Source organism: Amblyomma maculatum, chromosome 5, assembly GCF_055883805.1.
Source record: "Amblyomma maculatum isolate TAMU_Amacu chromosome 5, ASM5588380v1, whole genome shotgun sequence".
Taxonomy (NCBI): Eukaryota; Metazoa; Arthropoda; class Arachnida; order Ixodida; family Ixodidae; genus Amblyomma; species Amblyomma maculatum.
The window spans coordinates 142,089,518-142,117,311 of NC_139348.1; the positions used below are offsets into that span (position 1 = coordinate 142,089,518).

The following is a 27,794-nucleotide window of genomic DNA, read 5'->3' on the forward strand; positions in this document are numbered from 1 at the left end:
AATGGGATTTTGATTTTTTATTCACGGATGTCCCATATTGGCATGAAACAATTTTTGTATACTAGGTGGTCCACCTGGGACATTCATGGCATTGTTTACACACCTAAGTAGGCATTATTAAAACAACAAAGGTGCCTCAAATGAAGCTTTAATGAGAGATGCCGTCCACTTAAAAGGCGGCTTGAAGAACACTATCAACCGTGTACATGATCAAGTCATGATCATGTATGCAGTTGATAGTGTTCTTGATCATGATCATGTACGGGTGCCTAAAGAAGTTATAGGAACATGGAGGCCACTAATTTGACTCCTTGGTAGTCTAACTAAGCATTCACAAACTGAAGGTACACACATTTTCTCTTTAATACTAAGCTGTCATAATACGCAACGATTCCATGTTTGAGGAATTGCTGCAATACCTTGCACTCTCTATACAAACTGAAACCAACACAGCTGATAGCTAATATGCATCTTGCAAACCGGTAGCGTCCTTCCATTTGCATTTGCTGAACGCAGATAGCATAATGTGTTTAGCATAATGTGTTTCTTTTTGGCCATTTCACATTATGCATGTTGGTTTTTGCTGGCTGGTTGCAATGACAGTAGCACAACAAAAATTGCAATTAAATTATGTGCAAACCTTTGTTGTTTCTCACAGCAACAGAGTTAAGGCAGACAACGAAAAGTCTTTCACTAAAATGTGTTCATTGTCTCTCAACGTCATGGTGTGTTTGCTGTTTGTCCTGCAGTCCGTAAGCGGCCAACAGAGAGTCTGAAGATGGGTCACGACCCATAAACCGGCGAAACACTTCGATGCCGCTGACAGTGCCGCCAAGCTCCAAGAAGGTCTCTCGGAACCTGCACGTAGGGATTGAATGAAAGGCTGCCGAAAACTCTACATCTGTACCGACCGTTCACTTAGTGTATGAAAGGCCAAGGACAGAATGCACACTAACTCAATGCTACATGTTCGACATTCCAAATGCACCAACATGTCGCGCCTTATCAGGGATTTGTCTCAACAAAAGAATTCCCTTATAAAAAATTAAAAAAAAAAAAAAAAACTCGAATATGCAGGCCCGAGCTAAATGCAACGAAGGTTTAGAAATATGGTAAACCCTAGCCAAGTCAAACAAACTAAGAGCTGTTCAGAGTTGCCTATGCTAATCTGCAGCATTTTTCTTTTTGTTCTCCAAAGTTAATTAGCTAGCTCATTTTTAAATTATTGCCTCAAGAGAAAAAGAGTCAATACAAAAGTTGCAGATCTTCTCGAAAAACAGCTGGCTACATTGCTTCCATCAAGGTAGCATTTATGTGACTTTTTTACCAGCCGAAAACGACCCCTGGCGCAAAAAAAAAAATTGTGGCAGTGGCGCCACCCTAAAGCCCTTCAGACTCATCCCAGATAACAAAATCCACTTTTTTTCTGCATTGCTTTCTCCAATAAAGCTAGGTGTACACATTTGGCAGATGATTTAAAATATAACGACTTGGTCACATGACAATTTTTTGAAGGCATAAAATAGAGCTGCATAAGTCGTAGCATGATGAAAAAAATGTAGCTGCCGTTTTTCGAGGTGATATACAGCTCTGCATTGGCACTTTATTCCTCAAGGCAATAATTAAAAAACTAGCTAGTCTTCACTAATTAATTAAACCTTGGTGAACGAAAAAATATACTCGAGATTAGCATAGGCGACAGCTCTGAATTGGTTTCACTGAGCTCGGGCTCAATATATATTTTAAAACCTTGGTTACATTTAGCCGGGACACCCGGTACATATATGTCACATGAAACAATCAATAAAATAAATCTTTCAGACAGCAAATACTTGCAACCAGAGCATTCACTGCATTGTGTGTGAAGCTTTTGCTATCCATCCTGCACCAAGCAGTCCGAAGGTAGCCAACAGTACAGCCGCGTCTCCCTCCCTCTTTCTCTCTCTCATCTCGCTCCACTTGCAGCCTACACCTGTTACCCACAACATGATCAGGCTCACCACGCACCTTCCATCAGCAGGCAATGCACGTGGCACTTACACCTGACCACATCTGTGCCACGGCAACTCTCTCGCAAGACGGATTCCCTGAAGCCCTCCGCGATAGTGGGTAGATGACATCTTGTGGGGATGCGCTCCATGGGAAGTCGAGCAATGGTCTTGTATCTTTTATCTCATTCAAGAATTCAACATAATAGAGTTCATCTTGACAGGAGTCTACTGTCCGTGCAATAGTGGAATCTGATGTTGCCCTCGGAAGCCACTTGCGTAGCAGCATTGTTAACATCATAACAGCAGCATGGAAGAAAACAATACAAATGTACGAGCTGAGCACAGGTAAATCATTACGTGCATCGCAATAATACTAGATATTACGTTGTTATTGACTTGGCCTGTGTGAATATCAGATAATTTTGAATATCCGGTTATAGTACAGTAGAGTATTTATTAGGGGTGTGCGAAAACGAAAATTTTGAAATATATGAATTAAATACGAATAAAAAAAATGCCTTTGGACATCAAATCATATATCGAACAGCTGATCAATGACAAAAGAAGTGAAAGATTAAAAAATACCAAACATTGTTTGCCATTCTGGAACACCTGCTTCGTGTTGCTTTGCTTTCTCTGTGCTGCCACCACGGTGCTGATGCACCGCAAGCGAAAGCAGGGCAATAGTGCAATTGCGACTGAGGTCAGGCGTCGGAGGTTCTACATTTTCACAAATACATCACCTCCGCATGTGAGTCGATTCCCCTCATTCCCAGTGGCTACTTTCACAAAATGTACACCTACAGCTTCAGCAAGACATATGTCAGAGCATCAATGCACCTTTTTTTTTTTTCATTTAGGCAATGAGCTTGCGTGCTAGAAAAATACAGATTTTGAAAATACGAATAATAGGTCAACATTTTCTGTGCACAAGTATTCAAAAATTTTCTTCGGAGAAAACTGCTGTACTCGCTTTGAACCGAAAAATTTTCCTGAGCCCTCCACTACGGCGTCCCCCGCAGTCGGAGGCACTTTGGGACGTTAAACCCGCAGACCAAACCAAACCAAATAAAAAGGACACTATTCTAGCAAGCCTACTAGTTGGTTGGTTGGTTTATGGGGTTTAACATCGCAAAGCGACTCAGGCTATGAGAGATGTCGTAGTGGAAGGCTCCGGAAATTTCGACCACCTGGGGTTCTTTAACGTGCACTGATATCGCACAGCACATGGGCGCCTTGCTTTTCGCCTCCATTGAAAAGCGGCCGCCGAGGTTGGGATTCGATCCCGCAACCTTGCGCATAATAGTCGAGCTCCATAACCACTGCGCCACCCCGGTGGGGCGCAAACCTACCTACATTCAATGATGAAATCAATGTATTTTTCACCTTTCACTGGTTAAAATTTACGGGTTTTCACAGACCACAGACTGCCAACGCAACACCTCCGTGACACTCACGTGAAAGTTTTTGTTGGCTTCATTAACTTGCTTTCTTGACCAACCAAACAGGGGAATCTGGCGATTCTGAAGGCAGGACATTATTCTGTCTGCGCCTCGCTATGATCTTTCCATCTTTCATGAACCCCAGTACCGTACAGAATCGTCGTGTAACTAGACCAGCACATAATTCTCTCACATCGGCAAAGAAAGCTTGCAGCTGCAAATACGTAGCTTTCCACATTACATATTTCGCACGGATGAGAAAAAAAAATCTACTGACCGTTTTCCCACATTGCTGAGGTCGTCGGGAGATTCGGCCTTTTGGAATGCCCCTAAAACGTCCGTGGCAATCATCTGCAGCATTGGCGAGAGTTGTGAGGCAACACTATTAGATAAAGGTCTCAAGACAAGCAGCCAACACAGGTCAGAGCAGCAGCAGTTCTGCATATTATTTAAACACTCATTTCAGTACCATTCATATGATTCGAGGAGTAGTAGCTTGAAACGCAGTGTGCCATAATGAAATTTAAAAATGCAACTGTTATTAATGCATCTATTAATGCAAGATTGCATTAATAACCATACTCAGTTTTCAACTCCAATGACAATGTCCCATTTGCTAAAATAAAACACCAACCTTATTGTTTTTAATCATGCAAATATTTCCATTTGAATATAATATATAAAAAATAATGAGATTGTATCAGTAGTTCCTTATTTTCATCAGACTTGGTTTACTAATAATAATAACCTACCATATATATACGAGTGCATGTACGCATGTGTGTGTGTGTGTGTGTGTGTGTGTGTGTGTGTGTGTGTGTGTGTGTGTGTGTGTGTGTGTGTGTGTGTGTGTGTGTGTGTGTGTGTGTGTGTGTGTGTGTGTGTGTGTGTGTGTGTGTGTGTGTGTGTGTGTGTGTGTGTGTGTGTGTGTGTGTGTGTGTGTGTGTGTGTGTGTGTGTGTGTGTGTGTGTGTGTGTGTGTGTGTGTGTGTGTGTGTGTGTGTGTGCGTGCGCGTGCGTGCGTGCGTGCAAGGGCCAAATGCTTCTTTTGCAATTTTGGTGCATTTCAGCCTTTGCCTGGAAGTAAGTGGCATTTTACCAGTCAATTTTGAAGTCATAATCTGGAAGACTACTGTACTGGCCCATTTAGTCTGATGCTATTTCTAGTGGCTACATATGCAGGACTCACCCGCATATATATGGTAACATTACCAGATACCTATCATAATATAAACCTGCCTATGAGCATCATTTTCTGTAAGATGCAACATTAAAATACAAAAAAGAGGTTTTGCATTAAAATACACACACACAAAAACAAACAAGCCCTTCAAGTGAGGTTAGTGGCATGCTGTTTACTGAACCTTTTTGTAGTTGCCAGGCTTTGTCAGATGTAGATAGGTAGTTCAGCGTTTCATAAAAAGAGAACTGAGTAAATACAAATTTTGTTCCTATTGTAGGATACAACATAAAAACACTGCAGTATGTAACAATGTGCCATGGTTTGCAGCGCCTTCTATGTACTCCAGTGACCAATCACAGCACTAAATGAAATCAGCTTCTTGTTTAGGCAACAGAAAGAAGCCTTCACTGTGCACTACTTTTTTTTTTGTGTCACGGAGGAAAATCTGTGTTGCATTCCTGGACTTTGGCAGAGCTATAATATTTACAATAGTAAAAATTGTGGAGGACACTTAAGCTCCGCCCTAAAGGGTATGATGCAAAAGCGTTAATAACTCCAGACTGTGGCTCTGCTTTTGAATTCTCGTTTAAGTAAATGCCCTTTGCTACATACTCACTTAACCACTAATGCCTTAATCTGTGCCTCTGTTACCCACTCTCAATTCGGCTTCCGCCCACATCTCTGTACCCACGACATTCTACTGCACCTGAAAGAGACCATCCTAAACAATACCCTCCATAAACATGCCACACGGGCTATACTTGCACTTGATATACAAAAGGCATTTGACAACGTGAGCCATGACCACATTCTGTCTACCCTTGCCACAACTAACTGCGGGCTACGCATCTGGCGCTACGTTGAGGCATTCCTAACGAAACGCACGGCTCATATCACACTCGGGTCCTACACCTCCCCGACCATCTATTTACCCAACCGAGGCACACCGCAGGGCTCAGTCCTCTCACCCATCCTCTTTAACATCGCCCTAACTCCCTTAGCCCGGATACTCGAGACTATACCTGACCTTCAGCACGCAATATACGCAGACGACATCACACTATGGACTACTAAGGGTTGCCCTGGCCAAGTTGAACAAACTTTGCAATTCGCTACAGATGCCATCCACACATATACAAAGGCTATAGGTCTTGCGTGTGCACCGCAGAAATCTGAGCTCCTAGTCATCAAGCCTTCCCCACGTGCCCCAACCATCACCGTACTCCTTGACAACGCTCCGATTCCCAAAGTACCACGGCTCCGACTGCTAGGTCTCCACATTCAACAGGACACTAGAGCCACCTACACCATACACCTCCTGCAGCGCCAAATCAACCAGATAACACATCTCATTCGTCGCATTTCAAGCCGCAATCATGGCCTCAAGGAAAAAGACACTTTAAGACTCGTAGATGCCCTTATCGTTAGTCGACTAGCTTACCACCTCCCCTACCATCACATCACCAAAACCCAACTCAATAAACTTAACGTCCTACACCGCTCAGCCGTTAAAGCAGCCCTCCATTTACCTCGTCATACCAGTACAATTAGGCTCCTTCAATTAGGCATTCATAACAATGTTGAGGAGATCATAGAGGCGCACCTCTCCAGCCAGCAACGTCGACTCCGCACAACATCTACAGGCACTCATCTCTTGCGCTCAATGGGCTACAATACCCCTGATCCCTCACCTCATACTCATATACCCATCCCTCCGCATCTGCGGAGCCTCCTCGAGCTCAAACCCCTCCCACAAAATATGGATCCCGAACACCACAAAGGTCGTCGCGCAGCCCGTGCCTCATATTTTTCCAAACAGTACTCCACACGCCAAGACATCATCTACACGGATGCTTCACACAATCCGGACATTCCACACATCTGCACTGCTGTATTCACGGACATTCGCCGCTCAACATTCAATGCCGCCTCCATCCACTGCACTAGCATCGCCGAGGCCGAATGCTTGGCCATTATACTTGCAATTGCACACATCAGTCAGTTGCAGACTCAGCACACCACAATATGCACAGACTCCCAAACAGCATACAGATATCTACTGCGAGGAACCCTCCCACACTCATCTGCTAAAATATTATCTACTCTACCTACCCCTCCCGATACCATCACCATCACATGGGTTCCTGGGCATGAGGACATCCTCGGAAATGAGCGCGCTCATGCGTTTGCCCGAGAACTAAGCTTCCGGGCGCCGGTGGATGTCCTCCCCAAACCTTCATTATACACCACCATCGAACCTCTTGACTACACTACAATTGTTCAGTACTATCGTCGCTGCCGTGCCACGTTCCCGCCACCACATCCCACGCTTTCTCACATCGACAGCACGTACTGGCGACAACTCCAAACACATTCGTTTCCATCTCCTCAATTTGCCCACATATTTCACCCCACGGACTTCCCACCGTACTGCACCACATGCAACGCCACCCCACCCACTCTCTATCATTACTTATGGGAATGCCCACATCCAATCCGCGTTCCTCCCGTCAAAAACCCCACCCCCTCCTCCTGGGAGGCTGCCCTTCTAGCCACGCAACCTGCAGATCAGTTACGGCTGGTCGAGCGGGCTAAGCTAGAAGGAACAGCCAGAGGGCTCCTGGACTAAGAGGTCCTCCTGGGAGTGTTTACATTTTTTTTTTAATAAAGTTTTTTCCTCCTCCTCCTCCTACCTCACACATACTCATTAGCAAACAGTTGTGAGGAACAAAGTTATACGAAAGGCCATCCCATATAGATATAACGCCTCGCTTAAAACAAGACATATGAATGTGCCTGCGTGGCTTAGGGGTAGTGCACCTGGCAAGAGTCCTAAACAGACTGATTTTTTCCCTTCTTATAAGAGTTCCTCTTTCACTGAAAGTAGCCTCTATGTTGTTTGGAAATGGTACTAACCTATCCGCAAGGGACGACCTCAATTTGTCCTCAATGTTCCTTTCAACATGCACCCCATTTACACCAGAGAGAGCTGTACTGTATCCGGCTGCCACCAACCTGAGCCCACAGTGGACAGTACTGCGCAGCTGGTGCTGTGAGGAAGGTGCTCAGGGAGCATAGGCGGCTCTCGTGCAGTGGTTCCCTGGCCATCGGCACAAACTTCTCCCACAGGTTTCTGCTCAGGTCCCGCCAGAAGTCCCGCCTGCCAACGAAGCATTTCACACATGTATGACACATTCCCGATACGTCCAAGTCACATCCGTGACACAGCCAACATGAGCAGCTGGATGCAATTTGTAGTTGTATTCGTTCTATAAACTTGCGATTTTGCGACATTAGCGAAGTGCAGCGTTCATATCGCTGTCCGTTTTTGAAGCACATTTTATACTTCAATGCCGTTCTTGCTCTATCAAGCAGCATTTTAGTGATATAGCTGGCTTTTTGTCTTCACACTGGACTGCTTTTTGCACTTCGTACGTCCTTCATATACATACTGAACAAAAAAAATGAAAAGAAGGTAAAGGAAGAAGTCCTGGCCAAACTTTAAAAAAAAAGTGCTCACCTTGAGTGGAGTTCGATGTCCAACTTCGAGTAGTACAGCTGCCAGCACAGATCCCACGCCACCATGTGTCGATTGGCTGCTCCAAAGAGGATGTGATGTACAAAAGGCAAGAGAGGTTACCCAAACAAACCCACTGCTTCCCTTAATTTCAGTAGCAGAAGAAAAAGGCCCACATAAAGTTGAAACCAAATTAAGAATAAAATGAAGAAACTGTCCTCAAGCGATTATGGGGCCCAAGTACTCCTTTCAAGGTGACCTTGTCAACCAAAGGACGAGACACAGGGAAGAAGAGGACAGGACAAGGCTGGACTAGCAACTGAATGTTTATTGAACGGAAGAAAACAATGAAGACTCCTTCGGAAAAGCACGCGCTGGTTAAATATGAACCCTTACCAATTTGCCCAGTCGTCAACCTTGTTGACCTTATCAAAAACTCATGTTAACTCAGATGAAGGTATATGGTACAGTATACGGAGGCTCAAAGTGACATATGATATTAGAGATGCTAAGTGGAAGGGTCCGGATCATTTAAGACGACCTGTAGTTCTTTAACGTACACTGACCGCACAGTACACAAGGAGCCTAGTGTTGTGCCTCCATTTAAACGTGGCTGGAACAGAACCGGCATCTTCTGGCTTAGCCATTTAAGTGCCCACACCACTGAGCCAACTCGGTGGAGCGCCAAATCAGAACAGCGATTAAACTGTATTTGGATTATCACACGATATTTGCCTACAATCACTAAATAATTTAAAAATGAATTTCCTTTTCTCACCTGCTTAGGTTTTAGCAGCCGAGCAATGGCTGTGACGCCAAGTCAAGCCTAGGTCACATGAAGGATGAAACAAACATTAACATAATTGTTCTTCTGTTATTTTAATTCCCTACAACAATAAAAACAGCCCTCCTCAAGAAAAGGGATCCCCACAAGTGAAGAATCAACGACATTGCTATTTTCTCATCCCTTACGTGACCTAGACTTGACTTTAACGTCACAGCCATCACTCGGCTGCTGAAACTGAAACAGGTGAGAAAAGAAAATTCAATTAAAAATTGTTTAGCAGTCCCATATACCAAAAAGCCTTTCTCATCATTAACAAGAAAAAAAATGCAAACTGCAAACCAAAATTTGGTGATTGTACTCCTTTAAGGTTTGCCTGCATTATTATTACTGTTCAGGTGGAACGGTTGTGCCCTATGACCCCCTAGATAATTGCAAGGACAGTTCTCTCTCCACCTGTAACAGGCGGGTTGCACACGCACCTGTTTGCACAGCCTCGTAAAGGTCGGTGGGCAGGGGTTGAGAGGCCAGGCGTGCCGCAAACTGGTGTTGCCCCAGCAGCAGCAGCCGCAACAGGGCACTGGACACCTCCACCCGGTCCCACTCGAGGCCTCTGGTGCCCGAGAGGTGTGCGTGCACCGACCGGCTCAGGCAGTGCTGCAGCACCTGACCCAGCTGACCGACCAGGGCACCCAGCTCAGCATAGGAGAGGCCAGGCACAGGCGGCCCCGGTAGGCTAAGCACTGCACTGGCCACGGGAGTGCTGCCCAGCAACACACTACGCCCTGCACACCGTGCCGGGAGTCGAGAAACGGTCTCAGTGTCCTTGCTGCTCAATTGAACGTAAGCAGCACATGAAAGCCTATGCCAACTTTGTAGTCAGCATAGGCCACAGACAAAGCCGAGATATTCCAAGGCACCCTGCAAAAAAAGTATGTCAAACATCGATCCACATTCACAGTTTGCCTCGTTATTGAAAATGTCAACAAAAAATATTAGCAGATGGCTTAACTCTCTCTGCTAGGCCAGGTTATGCGTAGCATGATCTTGGTCGCGGCCTGGTTTATCTTGGCTTAGCCTGGTTATCGCGGTTTATCGCGGTTTGCCTTGGCTTTTCCTGTTTTTCACGGTTACCCTGGCTTTCCAGGCTTGCCAATGTTCACGACAGTCAGACACCACAGTAGACATATTATGGTGCATAAATGTTTACTGCTCATTTAGTTCAACGTCTGGTTGTTTCTCCATGGCCATAAAAACGGCCCGGTGCTCGAGTGACATCAGCGTGTCTACTGCGGCTATGACGCCACTCCTCTGGAATGCGTAGACCGGCGAAGCGTGCGGTGGTGGCTCCGATGCGGCAGCTGTGCGCCGTGTGACGTCACCTGCTCCTCGCACATGCGCAGCTTGGCTAAACCAGAACCCCATGAAATGGCTCAGCATACAGCCAATGTAGCTCACGCTACAAAACACTGGCGAAAACGCTCAAACCAGATGTTTGCACTACCCAGTTCCGGTGTTCCACTAATCAGATGACTCGATGTCGGGGAGTTAGCGACACTTTCGATAATGACGCAAACTAGGAATACGAACTCTGATTCATCTTTTTTTTTTGTCATTCTTTTGTTCAGCCGTTTGCAACAATGGAGCTCCATGACACAGATGATAGTGTTATTAATATATAAATGAAGGCAAACGTCTCAGCCTATGGAAGTGGGTTGAATATAGGCCAAGATGACAGGCACCGAAGGACTGGAAGTGCCAAACACAGAACATTCCCGAAGGCGCCAAGAAGGCATCACTGAGGGCAGGGCCGTTTATCACGATTTTCAAGCCATGTCCAGAGAGAGCAGACTCTTTGTTCAGAGAACTGCTCGAAATGTGTCATGAGGCTATGCTGGAAATGAGAAGATTGTCTAGTACCACTATTGTAACAATCAAGCACCGCAGTAAAAAAAAAAGAAAAAAAAAGAAAAAAAAAAAAGAAGATAGGATTCAAGATTTCATTCTGGCGCTAAAAATTTCGCTATTCCACACCCTGGTAATATACTCTTATAATGAAGTATTCTTTCGTTGTTTTTGTTGTTGTTTCAGAAGTGTAGTCATATTTTATTACTGTTAAATCTTTCTTGCACGCATGCACCTGTTGATGAAGAACAATGTACTCTTCCAGTTGCTGATGGAGCACTTCATAGACAGCATTACAGTATTGTCCTTCTTTTTTTTTTTTTTGCTTTCAGAGCTAACACAGTTTTCTTGAAACTGTCACCCCCATGAGGTGTACGTGACTAACCGGTAACACTTTTGGAAGCAGGAACTAAAATTCACGCTACGCTGTACTAACGCTGTCTAATTACTGTCTGGCACTGGGTCTCCATTAGTTCTAGTTCATCATTTCTGCCAGCTTGCAAGTGCTAGCAAAGTCATGGCATCCAGCACTGGGATACATAAAAAAAAAAAAAAAAAATGAAAGCATCCACTGGTATTAAAAGAATTGTCAATAAAAATCCTCTACAACCTTTCTAACAAAAACTCAGTAGAACTGGTCACTCTGACATTGAGCTTTACACTGTTCCGAAAAAAAGTGAGTCCTTAAAATTCAGCTGTCACTTGCGTTATGCAAGTCCGGTAGAACGGGTAGGATTAAGCATACCCCCCAGTCACAGCTATACACAGTAAAAACTGGCAGTGCATTACCATTTCTAGATTGACTAAATGCACTGATGCCACCATGGGTTACCACAAGACGGACATGCTACCATATAACTCCGTGAGTCATCTCATGACCCCAAAAAAGCACCGAACCTGGTACGCCAGCCTTCACTTACCTCTGGCAGGCTGGATCCATGCTCCCATATGCTTGCCTGCCCGGGCATATGGGTCCAGGAAGAAGCTGCCAGCCAGCTCTCCTGGAAGGAACCAGAAATGAGCAGGAGGGGATCAATAAAGAAACCCTGAGGACACACTGAAGCTTGCCGGTGCCGAGAGAATGAGCGCCACAGTGAAATAGTTTCCCTCTGCAAATTACAGTAATGTGAAAATAAGTTTAGCACGTTAGCATTAAAGCGTAGAATCTGTCCATTTGTCTGAAGCCTCGGTTGGCACGGAGCAAAGTGCAAAGTAAAAGCCCTTTCCCTTTTTCTTTCCAGAGGAGAGGGCGGAGATGAAAAGTGGAAAAGAAAGGGGAAGAAAGGGTGTGGGGGGGTATGGTTGGCGGGTTGTGCTGTGAGAAGGAAAAGCCTGCTTTTCCTTACAGAGGATAGAAAGAGATGAAGAAAGGCAAAGAGATGATAGGAGGTGACTGACGGTAGAGAGTAAAGAGGGGGATGGCATGTCACACGGCGACTGTGGACCAGATCATGCCACCCACCAGCACAGCCTGAACCTGCCAGCAGGAGTGGCTGCTCCTTCCCACAGGGAATCCTAATGCTAACACACAATCTGCCACATCAATCGCATCGATCATTTAGTTTTTTTCACGCGCGGGTACAGGAGGCAAAGTCACAGCACCATATGCAGTGAGCACAGAATCCTTTTGCTCGGTCGGTCAGGCACCTGGCAGGCAGCTCTGCTTCCTCTAGCAAATAATTCTTATAATTGAGATTCACTGGCAGCTGCTGCTGACTGGTTGTGTGGAAGCTTCAGTTCCTTCCACCATGGCAACAATGCTGGCTGGTCCGCATCCAAGTAAACTTATCGGCCGGGCCCATGCTTTGGTAGCTAGCTGACTCGAAGTGCTGTCTTGCTGAATGATAGAATGGGCTATAATACCTCAAATTAGGCTTAAATAGACCCAAATCTAAGTGTAAATAAATAATGCATGAACAAATAAATGTACAAATGAAAGAAGATCCGTGGAGGGCTCACAGTATGTGAATGCAGCATTAGCGCACAACTAAACTGCATAGGAAATGATCGCACAGCAGCAGTTCAACGCGTTATCCCACTTGATGCGTCACGCAGGGATGACGAGAGGTGGCGCCACGGCATGTCCTCTCACCCAATACTATGAAAGAGCACCCAGCATAGATCTAACGGCTCGCTTTAACCAGTCTATACAACCATTCCTGCATGGCTTAGAAGTAGCACGTCTTACTCGGGATCCTAGAATCCTGGTTGGTTCAATTCTCATCTCAACCTCCGATCTGAAAGAAGTCCTAGTTGGCAGCTCGTGCCGTGTCGTTTGGCCTCATAACATCACACAAGCCATCTGTACTTGTCATGTCATCTGCCAATTACCACCTGCCAGAGCCATGCCTGTGACTTTTCTTCGCAACGTCGACAATGGCAGATTTTCTGCAGATTTTCCGCAGATAACAAGAGCAAATCCATTGAATGTACCCACACCAAAAAAGGATTCAGTACCTCAGCTGTAGAAATGGCTGTAGCCATCAGTGAATGAAATTCACAAGGAGACAACAGTTTCACTAACAAGTCATCACTGACTGACACAACAGTGAATGCTTCTGACAAGACATTGACTAGCCAAGTCGAGACAAGTCAAAGTCAAAGGCAAGAAAAATAGTGTAATAAATAGAAATTATGAAGAATGCTCCTGGTTCGCCCACCTGATGGGTGTAGAAGGTCGAAGGCGCGCACGTCAGGGTGCCAGGCTTTGCTGGCCAGTTCCGAAGACTCTCGCACCGTGATGCCCAGCAGGTCGTGGAGCAGTTGCCACAGCCCTTCCAACACCGCCGGCAGTGGGAAGTACTCGCGGACTGCCACCTCATCGAACCTGGAACCATTAGAAAATTCTTCTCCTGACACTTGCCTATGAGGCTTTGTGGGAAGTGTGCTAGATTGTGTGCACATAGGTGTGTGCATGGTCGTTATGTTTTGGACGCTTCACACAGTTCACCGCACCAGGACCTCAGCACTTCCTGCTTTCATTACCAAATATCAATGCCACCATGTTAACATACAAAGCCACATGGCACAAAGGCCTAACCTGAACTCACACATCGCAGAGAGTTCATTGCAAGGGGCTCTCCCTATCGCGCTGTGAGAGATGAACTGCAACCCTCACCTCGCGAGAAGGGCCTGGCGCTGCTTTCGGCGCCAGTAGGGCACGTCCCATAGCTTCAGCTGGTCACGGAAGCCCCGCTCCTGGCAGAAGTTGCTCAGGGACTGCAGTTCCTGCTCCGCCCGCGGCCGCACCTGTTCCGCTAAACTGAGCGAGACAATCACAAAGGTGGCGACACTCACACAAATTGCACGCTTATCTTCTCGACAAGTCAGCAGCGCTAGCATTAACTACCTTCCTGGTGATGATCAAGTCCAAGGCTGGCAGGAAAAGTAAGAGGAGAATCGATAGGCCGTGCTGTCTTGCTTTTTGCTGCATCACCCGTTGCCAGATGTTTCTGATTTCCTGCCAGAGCCCATTGAGGCTAGGCTGCTCCTCCTAACACTCACTAAACTGCAACCCTTCAATTTGATTCAGTCTCAACATGTTTCTGCCCAACAGTGACAGTTCCGCAGAGATGCAGCCGACAGTTCTGCAGAAAGCTTTGCTTCATCCCCTGTAAACGGTTCCTCTCAAAGCCTGCAGGATGTTGCCTTCGAACATTCTGCTGCTTGCATCCACTTGTTGACAAGCGGCCACCTGTGTATTTCGGCCGACCACTAGTTGACGGATCATGTGTGGGTCCAAGAACAATCGAGCTTTTTACAAAGGCTGTAAAGTTGAACTGCAAGATGAAACATGAGAAGTTTTCTGCTTGCCTTTCAACTAGGGTAGGTATGCAGCCTGCACAAAAAGAAAAGCCTGCAATGAGGTACCTTGTGAAATGAGGAGTTATTTTTTTTTTACAACTAAAAAAAAAAAAAAAGAATGGAGGGGCTTGCAACCAACACCCTGGCTAAGATGATAACCTTACATCACCAGAATGAAGTCACTACATACTATTATGCCATCAGTGAATAAAATTTAAGAGGATGACAAGTCATCGCCGACTGGCGCAAGGCTGACAACTTGTGACGAGACATTGACTAGCCAAGACAAGTCAAAGGCAAGGAAAATGGTCAATGATAATAAATGCAAATTATGAAGAATGCTCCTAGCTTGCCCATTTAGTGGATGTAGAAGATAAAAGGTGTGCACACCACTGTATGCAGTGGTATTAAAGCTAGTACTGCTGTTGCTTCCACCACTACTATTATGGCTGACTACTACAACTAAAACTACTAGTATTACTACTACTAGAAAGGATAACCGATGGTCGCTTAGGGTAACAAACTGGATTCCAAGGGAAGGAAAGTGTAGCAGGGGGCGGCAGAAAGCTAGGTGGGCAGATGAGGTTAAGAAGTTCGCAGGGGTCAAGTGGATGCAGCCATCACAGAACCGGGTTAATTGGAGAAATATGGGAGAGGAGTGGGTATAGTCAGGCTGATGATGATGATGATTACTACTACAACTAAAACCTACTGATATCGCTGCCACTACTACTACTACTACTACTACTTATTGAAAACGACAGTAGCTGCAGTTTCTGTGGTGCATGGCTTCTGAGGTTATGGTTAAGGGATGGGTGGCAGTCGAAGACGCTCACCAATTCTTTCTGCAGGTGTTTTCTAACTAACGCAATCACTGTTTAGCAAAACAGACACAGCTCACATGGCATGAGGCATACTAGTGTAGAAAAGATTCGTGGCATAGTTCGTGGCGTCAACTGACCTGCCACCACATCACACATTCTGGTATTCATGACTTCAGGCGAGGCACACAAATGACAAAAGCATGACTCCAGCTCAATTATATTCTAATATCATTGCTTGCAAACAGAATGTGTGAGACGGCCGAGAAAACCAAGGTTATCCAAGCTGATCTTTCTCAACTTAGCAATTTTTTCTGAAGCTCACAGGTTTTTTTTTCCGACCACTCGATCATCGAAACCACCTTTCAGGTGCCGCCAAACGCAAAATCGGCGACTGTAGCAGCACCAAATATGTGAAAGGGCCTCACCTGTCTAGGAAAGCGTTCACGCGGTCCGTGCTGCCTGCCATCTTGGTCTCCATGGAGAGTGCAGCGAAGTGTGGGTATCCCAGTACCTGAGCTTGTGTCTGCCTCTGAGAGCGGATCTCCTCGATGGGTAGGCTGTTATTGACCTGCCGCGCAGTGGCCCGAGCGTGGTAGGCTTGCCACAGATTCCATCGTTGCAGTCGGTCGCCGCAGTGCTGCAGAAATGCCCGGTATGTCTTCTCTTCTAGAGTGACCTGCCAAGGGCCCCGCGAAGGCTGGCTCCTGCGATGCATCCATCACGCCTGCCTTTACCGCATGGTGGTCATCCAATTTGCGGCTCAAAAGCATTGCTCACATCACAACTTGCTACCACCTTGCAATCCTCTGACTATTATTTATCCATATATATATATGCCCCGCCAGGGTGGCGCAGTGGTTACGGCGCTCGACTACTGTTCCCAAAGAAGCAGGATCGAATCCCGGCCTTAGCGGCCGCTTTTCGATGGAGGCGAAAAGCAAGGCGCCCATGTGCTGTGCGATGTCAGTGCACGTTAAAGAACCCCAGGTGGTCAAAATTTCTGGAGTCCTCCACTACGGCATCTCTCATAGCCTGAGTCGCTTTGGGACGTAAAACCCCATAAACCAAACCATATATATATATATGTGACACAAAAGAAAAGAGACTGGCCCAATAAATTGTTGTACCTTAAAGAATCAGTTCTCTGTGACATTGTCACCTTCAGCATTCACTCACTTCTGCATTCGGCGCTGCCACTGCTGGTAACAGTTCTAGAACGAGGTTTTAGGAAGTTCCTTCCGGAGATTTTCCGTTTTTGCCTGACCCTTTTTAACTGAGGTAAAATGAGCTCCCTTTAAGCAAGATTTAACTTAAGGAAATAAAAAAAAGTCGCATGAAGCCAAATCAGGTGAATAAGGAGGATGCTCCATCACAGAAACGCTTTTGCTGGTCAGAAACTGCTTGAAAGATAGGGCCGTGTGAGCAGGTGCATTGTCCTGCGGTGCAACAGCCATCCATCACTCCACAACTGTGACCTTTTTTTTCTAAATATTTTTCACGTGGTTTTTTTCACATAGTCTTTTTAGTACTACTTCAATGTAGCAGCGTTGATTAACATTTTGACTATACTGGGAACACACTGAATGATTACAATTCCACTGTTTTTTGAAGCTACACACTTAGTCTCGTTTCTTTTGTGTCACACTTCGTATTACATATATACTATAGGCAACACAGTGACTATGGTTTTATAAGCCTGCAGGATCAGATCCTTGGAATGGTGGCCATATTTCTATGGAGGTGAAACGTGAAAATCCCGTGTCCTGGGCAATGCCATAGTGTTTGAAAACCCTGGTAGGTCAAAATCATTCGACGGTCCTTCACTATGGCACCTCTCTTAGCCCATACACAATTTCAAGGCATCCCGACTGCCGGCAACTGTGTTTCGATGGAGGCGAAACAAAGAGGCGTCCGTGTGCTGTGCGATGCCAGTGCACGTTAGAGATCACCAGGTTTTCGAAATTACTCCAGGGCCCTCCACTACCCAGCTCCTCTTTCTCTCTTTCCACTTTGATTCCTGCCTTCCTCCCTTCCCTTACGACGTGGTTCAGGTGTCCAGAGAAAAAAGTGTGACAGAAACTGCGCCTTTCCTTTCCTGTAAACCAACCTCAACCATTATTTATTTGTTTACTTATAAAACACTTCGAATTCCAAGTCCAAGAAGGATGGTACACACAGTTGGTAAAAGCTAGATGTGTGTGAATATGAATACATAAAAATTGGGTGAAAAATCAAATCTTTTTGGTTGGTTTGTGGGGTTTAACGTCCCAAAGCGACTCAGACTATGAGAGACACTCAAACCTTTTTGAATGATATAAAGCTATCAGTACAGGTACAAGTTCAAATTAGGGACAAATACTTCCCACAGAGCATAGCTATGAAGAGAGGCAAAGATACTGCAAATAAATTTTGCTTTTACCCACCACTAGCATAATTTCAACTACCTGTATGGTCTATCAGGCATTCAATAAGAGAAAGGTAACCATAAAAGTAACAGTAATAGACTCTACGAATTTTTGACAGAATAATACATTCCTTAAAATTCTGAAGTTTGTAGTCAGCAAAAAAATGTCTAGTGGTGGTACCACACTTTTATCGAATGCTCGTATGACAACGAAGCTGACTACTAAACCCTGCCATGAAGTATAGTAAGGTGCCCATGAAGATACTGCCTTTTCAAAAGACAAGTAGTTCCCCCATATTGGTTTAACAGGACTGAAAACACAACGATGGGCTTAAATGCCGTTTCGAACTGAAGGTGCGAAAATGAAACTTCGGCATTAGATGCACCAGTATGTAAACCACTCTGTACGCGGCTGCGTGGGCTTGGTTCAAGCCCATGTACCACGTTACATATGTCAATCCCTTTTTTTTTTTGCTCGCTATGGCTTGAGATAGTATGTGGCTTCTAGTTTCTAAATAGCCTAAGCTGAGAATGATCTCCATGACTCAATTGCAATAAGCACGCGCGTCAAGCCATCGCTCTTTCTTTCACAAGTCCTGCCGCTTCCGCATATGACGTGTCTCATATCTTAGTGATCTAAAACAAGAGAATCGCCATGCGTCACAGCTGTCAATATCATGGCATGATGCAGTGACATGCAATGTGTAGTTATAGTTACAGTTAAGAGTAACGAAAATGTGGTGTAGATCCAACCAAACTGCAAATGCTATTCAGAAACATTTTATGTTTTCAATATTCACAATTCGCTACTAAAAGCTCAACTAAAAGGCAGAATCATTGCTAAAGACATCATAATAACTACAGTTGGCTACAACTCATGAAGCAGTGCCATATCAAATCTCAATCCCCTACTGTATGTCAGAAAAAAAAAAAATTTAACTTATATAAGTGACAGCTTTCACTGATTCAAGCCAGAGAAAGGGTTGAAGTCAGAGTTCACAGACAAAACAAACCTCACAGAGGAAGAGAAAAGCAGAGAAATTCACACCAATACTTAAAATGCACAGACAAGAGGCTCACAAAAAGCAAGGCATGCAGCTAAAGAGGCATTCACCAAAAAAGTGATTTCGCAACAATACACACTACATGAGAGAGTGTGAACAAATAAACACCAAATTGTTCCCCGGGCACTGTCACAGATTAATGCTGAGGCCATCCTGAACACTGGCGCAGAGTAAAAGCAGTGAGAACTAACTAGGCTGGCTATGCTTTTGCTTCCCTTACTTCACCGTACTCTTTCAGTGGGTACTCATCTCCTACAACCTCCACCAACTTCTTTATACATAAAAAGCAACCTTCTCTTTTGCACTCTGAAACGTAATTGAAAAGCTGGCTTCTCCTACTGACTGCCAAGCCTCATCGCAAAGGTCACTTTAGCTACTTTCAAATGCCTGGGAAAAAGAAAAGAAATACAGCATATCTTAGGTGGAATTGGTCACATTCTTTGATCTCAATTAGCGGAAGTTAATGTTTTCTGCTGCAGAACACTACTCGAGAGTCTCAGAGGTTTTCTGTCCGGCACGATGACCGATGGGGTGCAAGTTTCAGCAGAGCGCCTGAAAGAGGGAAGTCGTCAGTTGCGGATGCAAGAAGTGTTTCTCTCACTTGTCGATGGCCAGCTGTCGGACCAAGTCCTGGGGAAAATGTTTCACCAGGTCTCCGTCCACCCTGTGCCTGAACTCAGTTGTGGTCACCTGCAAGTTCTGCCTGCAATGAAGGCACAAGATGAGAACACAATCATTACATGGTCAAACAAATTGATTGGTCATCCTCAATCCCATCTACAGTCAGCTCCACTCTAGTTCTAACGCTCGTGTATGAAAAGGGCTGTTGGGTAAGCAATGAGGTAAAGCTGACAAAGAAAAGACCGTCAGCTCAGCAGAGACACCAATGTCGTACACCACTTGAGTCATTTAGGACAAATCAACTTCAAACTATAGTATCAGGGCTATACTTGCAGTAAAAAGAACAACGCAATAAAGCCAATGCAATACAAAAAATACTGTCTTGAAGCAGTAACGGTCAGATGAGGTAAAAAAGGAAGTGTTAAGGAGGAATGAAGGGACATGCCACACAACTTGACGAATGGAATAGCAGACGCTAATTTCATGTCGTGAATGCCGTTCCTGAAGTTCCTAGCACAAGCAGGAAGGAAAACTAGGCCCACCCCCACTGGCACATTTCCAAAAAAAAAAAAAATTGCGAATATGCATAAATTGCAATAAATACACTCTATCTATAAATAATAGAGACTGAAATGTGCTTGTAAACCTAACTTTCTGTCAAACAACTTTTCAGCCGTGTCATTTGTTTTTGTTTTGGTGCCATTTTGTAGCATTTATACTAATTGGTTCGGTTTTGTAGGGTTTAATGTCCCAGAGTGACTCAGGTCATGAGGGATGCTACAGTGACGGGCTGCAGAAATGCTTTATAGTGCACTGACGTTGCACAGTATACATATATGGGCGCCTAGCTTTTCGCCTCCATCGAAAAGCAGCTGCCGCAGCCGGGATTCGATCCTGCATCCAAAAAAAATTTTAAGTTGGACTATATTAGGAAATTCTTACAAGGGGTTATTTTCGTGCCAAATTGAGCATTTTTTTAAGGCTAAGAAGACAAAATATTAAATACAGGTACATACACTGCCACCACCAACCATTTTCACAAAAATATTGCAGTGACATATTACTTTTTTCTTTCTTTCATATTCAAATCTCTGAGGCTAGACCACACCATGCCGTGTCTGGCAGTCGAAAAGTCCATACTTTTCTCCTCCTCCTCTTTATCACATAATAATGATTTTTAATATAAAAAAAAATATATGCTGCATTGAGTTAACAACAGTGCACCTCTAGTGCTCCCTGTAGCCCAAAGACCATGCCCGGCTAAGCTAGTACTGACAAGGAGTTGCAGATAACTGGTTAAAGAGAAAAACACAGTGTTGACGAGCGATTGCAACCAAAGTGGAAAGAGAACAGTACGACCCACTAAAAGCGTCTGATCAAGCACAGCTCCCACTAACCTATATTGTTGCGCTTCTTTCTCGATGCGGAGCACTACCTGGCCCAAGAGTTTCTGCTGGGGTGCTGCCAGGTCGATGCCCATGAGCCGGGCTTCCAGGCAGTGGTGCTGTACGATTCGCCGCTCCTCCTCGGTGTATTGCTTTTCGTCCTGAATCAGCTCCTGTCAAGGCCAACGCGTTTCTTATTAGCGCCAGTCAGTAGCACGCCAAAAATTTGCGCACAAATTTCAGTGGTTACTGCAGGACAGCTACTACAGTAGGGTCCAGGTTCCGAGTTTGTGTCGTTATCGAAAGTGTTACCATCTCCCTGACTTCGAGTCACCTGATTGGCGAAAACAACAAAACCAGAAATACTAATAGCAACTTCTGGTTCCGGCGTTTCCACCAATCGTATGATTCGAGGTCAGGGAAATAGCGACACTTTTGATAGTGACACAAACTCGAAATAAGGACCCTAATGAAGATATTTGCATGCTCTGGCAGTGGAATGTGGAAATGGAACGTCCCAAATATGGCATTAGAATGGAGGAGGTGTATGAACGGGGCTGCTCTGTCGTGGAGTGTTAGGCAAGGGCACGGATCAGATTTCCACCACCCGATGAGAGATGGTGCTTGTTGCTGGTGGCAGTTCCGGTGGTACCGTGGGCTGCAGCATAACATGTTACTTTTGCTGTCACACTATGCGTCGGTTACTGTTTCTTTCTTCTTGCAGCTGGTGCTTGTGGTAGTTCGCGGCCAGTAACATTGTGCAATAGTTATCGCCATTAAAAGCTCATGAAACATTTTGTCTTTTTTTCTTATTCAGCGAAATGAAATTAGCTCCCGACGGTTTGTGCTATACGCTTTGTTAATTACAGAAATGAGACTCTCTGTCTTAATAAATAAAAGTGCCACTTCCAAATAGACAATACCGAATTCAACAACAACAAAAAAATTTTAAAAAATCAGACTCCACCATGAATCAGAAACAAAATTTGTATGTGATGTGAGCCTCTGCCTCATGTGCGGAAAGTATATGATTCATTCCCCAGGGCTCCCACGTACACATGGTTCTCTAATAGGCAGTACAGGCTTTTCCCTGGCCTGGTGCTCAACTTAACTGGAAGAAGGGTGAAATAAAAATAATTGGGAAAAGCGCTTTTGGCCCTTCTTCACCAGGTCACTGATGTACTGAAGCTTGAAATCTGCCATGCATAGTGAAACCCATTTGACACTCATGTTATCATGCGTACATTATCATCATCATACTAATCATGTATATAGGATTAGCTGATGCAAACCCCTTTTTGCATCATAATCTCAGAGCACCACCTACTGTCCTTCTTTCTTTACTCTGTCACTCAGCATACCTCCTCTGTTACTGCTCATGCAGCTCAGGTAAGCTAGCTTACCTTTGGGCATGCATATCTCTCTTGATTTGAGCTAGTTCGATTAAAAAACAACTTGAGATATGAACTGGGAAATGCAATGGGAAACAGAGCCTCAGCTTGATATAAGCTAGCTTACCTTAACCGCATGGTAGAGGTGCAGGCTCTGGTATTGCCTAGAAAGAGCCCGGTGTACCCTTGCTTGTAGCTGAAAAACAGATACCACACATGCCCAGCATTTATAAATGAGGAATGCTCCAGCGGGTCACTAGCTAAAAAAATATATATATATACGTATATATTCCACACAAAGAAAACAAACAGACTTAACTGTCCGTGAGTTTCAGTAGACACTGACAATATTGCGAAAGCTAATAGCAGCTATACATTACAATTTTGGCGAACGAAGGTCGCTTACTTCGAATTTTTGGTTTATTTAAACTGATGACAACTCCCCGGTAGATCTAATGGCTCTTTCTTGGTAGGCTGATGCTTGTCTCACACCGAAAGACAGATTTACTGCCGAGAAAATTGGGTTCGGAATTTCCTCCCAGTGCTATGTATATAGAAAGAAGGCAAAGCAGGTTGCTGAGAAAGCAATGGCACTGACAGAGTTGAGTGGAATAGGAAAAACAAAAAATGGCAAATGGGCGCAGGAGTGGCTAGCCAGAAACACCAAGTAGAGGTGGCACGGTGGTAACAGTGGCTGCTGATACATGAAAGGCTTCATGTACTTAAGTACTGGAGGTTTGGCATCACATCATTGTGGAGTATGCATTTGAAGTGCTGTCTCTTAAATTCTCAAATAACACCGGCTCATTTGTGTATTCCCTATTTTAGTGTACTGCTTTTGTTTTGCCCTCAGCTATGGTTGGCGTAAACAGTTTGAGATTTTATCATAATTGAGATAATATTTCTTTTAAACTTCTCCCGAGTTCTCAAGCTGCTCCTTGAGCTGTATATTTGTGCAAGTAAGGTAAAATAGCAATTATGTGGAAAATGCTTAAACCCATGTTTCTTTGCGGAACTGCGGAAAACTAGGGGCCTTAAATATAGCAACAGTAAAACATCAATGGTTACAACTCGGTTAATTGAAAATCCCAGATAATTCCAAAAATTACTGTCGGCCTGTTTTCACTAACGTAAATTGAACCGGATAATTCAAAGTTGCGGCCTGCACTAGCCTTGTTGATTCGAAGATTTGGGGTGCTATGTGGGAATGCTCACATCGCCCGCAGCTCACAAAAAGCAAATACAAAAAAATGAGGTCGTGGATGCTCCTAGCTCTTCGAGGTACAGAAGGACTGCAAGCTGTGGTCCACGCACGCGTCATCGCAGGCACTGGCAGCAATGTGTGTCACACATCACGACCATTCTTACTCTGTGCCGCAACGGGCTGACAGCGTGCAACACTGGCTTCCGCCGTTCCTTTTAATGGTATGCCCTGGCCATAGTTGCCGACAGCTTGATTGATCATCATAAGTGCGGTTGCTTAAGGTTGACTATTATTCACAAAAATGACCATCTGAAATCTAGCACGCCTATCTGCGGGGTGTATAAGATAGCTCTGGACGAGCGATGGAGAGTATGTGTCCGCTGACAGCTGCTGTTCCAGGCAGGACACATGGGGCCCTATGTGCCAAAATGAGTAGTTAATTCATACGGAGATCGGCTACGCAATATAAAATTGAAAATGTGCACTTGTTTGTTTGGTTCATTCATGCAGGAAGTCCACTCCCTTGGACGAGCAGTAGATAGTGCGAGAGCAACTTCCGATAGTAATCTTGAGGGTGTTGCGAGCGCCACAGAATCCAAAACTATGTATGGCCATGCAGATTTGCCTTAAGCCATTCGGGCCACACTCCAGTGCGGAAGGCAGGGACGAATGAAGTGCCATTTCACTTTTGATCGTCGCTGGTATTGTGACACTTTCAAAATTTGCATGTGCAACTAACAAATTAACGAAGTTTTACCGCAGTCAATGAAATGTGTGACAGGAAATTCATTATATGTTCATGAACTCAATTTCAATCTCAATAACTGTGCTTAGTGCAAAATCATCATTCCCATGAGGCAAGAGAGATAATATTTGCCCTTTAGCCAGAGGCAAGACAAGATAAGTCCTAAGCACGGGAACTGACCTTTTCATAGGCGTGGGCAATTTGTTCAGTCTGGTTCACCAGGTAGAGCAAGCGGAGGGCGCTCCATGCCGAATCCAGAGGAGCAGCTAGCCTCTCCAGGGGCTCCATGACAGACTTGAAAGTCTTCACGTAGGCTCCATCTAGAAATGCAAAGAGGCGACAATGCTCGCACTTCGACACCAAGGTATATTGATGGCAGTGCTGAAGCAACCAGTTTATGCATTCACAAAGCCTTAAAAAATAAAAAAATTAAACAAATATTTCGCGTGATTGTTGTATTCTCTCTGTGGCCCATCATCCCACCAATAAAAACACTGCTGACCAAGTAAGGAAAGAAAGACTGTCATCGACAACAGACCATATCAAAATGTGACAGGCATAGTGTTGCTTTTTTTAAATTGCACAAGTGAACTATATTACTACTGCGGATATGTGCGATTTGAAGTTTAGTGAAGCTTACAAGTACTACTAAAGATGAAGTGGTCATTTTATGCGTACAGAAGTTTAGGAAAAAACATGAGCCACCTGTCTGGGAGAGGCACTGTAGCAGGACCTATATTTCAAGTGTTCAGGTTCCAGCTTAACAGCAAGGTGTTCCTTTGTACCGGCTCCCAATACTTGTAAAATAGTGAACTTAAAACACAAAATTAGAACTCTTGTCCAGGCTGTCATAGCTTCACTTATTTCATCCTTTAATATCTGTGCACATTACATAAGATGGGGTTACAAGTGGCGTAAACACACAATAGAAAGATAATGGCATCGAAAAACAATGCAAGAAACTACAAGAGAAAAAGAAGTGACAAGGGATCAACACAATGCAAAGACAGAGCAAGCAAATAGAAAAAAAAAATGCATGCATGGTAGCATGCACGACTGGAAGTCAATGAATGCTTCAATGAAATGTTTATATACTCTAGAAATAACTGGAGAGTTTGGAGTTGAAATATTCAAGAATGTGCCTGAAACTGTGATAACAAGTAATTGATTCTGAAAGAGTTATTGCACAGAGGAAAGAATTTATAACAGCTAAAGTGCAGCTCTTAATACTAACGAGCTATATTTCTGTGGTTATATGAGTACGGAAATCAAATTTTGGTGGCCTGTTTTCTTGTTTAACGATTCATAAGACATTACTACATGTGCTACGTATTCGCAAATAATCTATAACTGATTTTTTTCTCTAACTTGTTTCGGCTTTAATTTCAACAGCCAAGTGATTGCCATGACCCCGAAGTTCCCTATAGGTAATGAGGGATGAAAAAAATGCAGAATGAATGCTCCTTCATCATTTTTATTCCTTACTATGCTAAGGTCAGCTTGCTTCAAGAGCCGGGACCATGAGTGAAGAAGCAGCGATTACAAAGAATATTTTTCATCCCTTACATGATCTATAGAAACTCTGATGTCATAACCACCATTTGGCTGTTGAAAGCAACATTATTTAGCAGTCGTAGGCGAATACCGCGCGGTGATCCACGTATAGTAATGTGTTAGGCATCATTTTGAAGAATAAAACATGCAGATAAAAATTATATATATGCATATATACACGAGAAAATAAACTAATGCCATACACATCTTGAAGGCTTGTTTGTGAAATAAATTCTTGAAGCTTTCATATGACTTTATTTTTGGCAAAAAAATGGATTACCTAATGTCACTCATAAGTTCTCATTTTCTTTCTTTTCTAGGACATAAAGGTATGTTACTTTTATTTTCTTCTCTAGGTTTTTCAGAATCGTGCTTTTGAAGAACAGTGTATCATATTATTTCATGAAAGTTTTGGCTTCAAATATTAAAGGGAATTTTTACTGTGCCACTCAAATGTAATACAATATAACTATAAAATGTTCATAAAAACCAATGACTCATGTGAAATAAAATATATGCTAAAGTTATCTATGATTCTAAAAAACAGTAGTGCTGATGGTAGACCCTTCAGAGATCTGCAATTAGGCAGAAACACTAAGTATGTTCTCTGCCGCAATATGTCATACCCAAGCTGACAAGACAGCAATACTGCACAAAATAAGGCAGAGTAACGTTTGTAAGAGGACTTCAAACAAGGCTGCAGAGCAGAGCACACAACAAAGCCTGACCGAAGGGCTGAACATCGATGGACCATCATCCAGATTAACCATGAACTTTGAAAAGACCAGCGATATCACAGGGCAAAGAATGATATTACAATAGCCCAAGATTCAGCCATTTCTATTGCTCAGGACACTTGACATGAGCTGAAATTAGGGCAATATAGTGGTTACCAGAAAAAAAAAAAAGTCCAAATTGTGATTAACACGGAAAGCCTCCTGACGAGCTTATAGTGCTATCTAACAGCGAAGAGGGCGGTTCGAATACCTTGAACCTGGTCTTCCAGTTGGCAAACGCCGGCTTCAAATTCAACGAGCAGCTTCCCGACGGCATTGTAGCACTGGGCTCCGGTGAGTTGTGCATACTCTGGCGGCGCTACCGTGAACCGGAGCAACGGGTTGTTCTCAGGAGTGTCTTCAGGTACCTCTGGCAAACTGCACAGTCACAATTCACCACTCTATGCTGCACTATTATGTCATTCCCAATGGAATGACATAATGCCTTTTAAGTCTGATGTAGACAATATATGACATAAGTATTCATACACAGAAGAATGGGCATTTTATTTTGTTTGTCAAAAATCAAAATCAATGTCATACGAGTCATTTGAGAAAGTGCACTTTTCCTCAACTATTCTAAGGTCATTTGAGAAAGTGCACCTTTTCTTAACCCTTCTAAGGTAACTTTAGCATGCAGAAAAAAAATTGCGCGAGACTGCTGGCATCAGCATGACGGCTGTGTTGATATATTTGTTCTGCCCAAATTTCTGACGCCGACATGGGAACGACTCGAGGTTCTTGCCACTTAGCCAAGTTTGAGAGCCTAGCAATCAATATACAAACTACATCAGACTGCTGGACAAAGACAAGATAATTTCGCGTTACCGCGAAATACGCCAGTTCTTGAAGACGGAGCTGTAGTAACTCGTTTCGCTTCTGGACTCAGTGAAGGCACTGGAAGTTGCAGAACTGCGTCGCTTACTACACTTAAGTTAAACTTTCTACCTACTACATTGGGGTTCAACGGAGCACTTAAATTACACTGTGCCGAATATGATCACACTTACAGGACAATATACTTGTGTCTTTTCTGGGCGCTAGCGGCCCCAAAACGCCGCACTGCCGATGTGAGTACGGCTCTGCGCGATGACCACATGAGCGCGGCCATGTTTATGTTGAGACATGTTGAAAGCGAAAGCTGAAGTTATCTGAAGCCGCACTGCCGCACTTTTCGAAGTTTTAGAGTTTTAGCGCATTT

General features: G+C 44.2%; 1 protein-coding gene across 1 annotated transcript; it reads right to left on the minus strand.

The window, feature by feature from the left end:
* Nucleotides 1-27,740, minus strand: LOC146189789 (uncharacterized). Its single transcript, XM_084604554.1, has 15 exons — nucleotides 27,604-27,740; nucleotides 26,805-26,971; nucleotides 24,444-24,583; nucleotides 22,442-22,510; nucleotides 20,936-21,096; nucleotides 19,519-19,620; nucleotides 15,875-16,153; nucleotides 13,940-14,083; nucleotides 13,482-13,648; nucleotides 11,742-11,822; nucleotides 9,399-9,701; nucleotides 8,136-8,211; nucleotides 7,631-7,775; nucleotides 3,711-3,784; nucleotides 1-858 (listed from the first exon to the last, which is right to left on the minus strand). The coding sequence occupies exons 1-15, from the start codon at nucleotides 27,702-27,704 to the stop codon at nucleotides 705-707; spliced, it is 2,163 nt and encodes a 720-aa protein (XP_084460680.1). The 5' UTR covers nucleotides 27,705-27,740; the 3' UTR covers nucleotides 1-704.
* Between the last annotated feature and the right edge of the window lie 54 nt (nucleotides 27,741-27,794).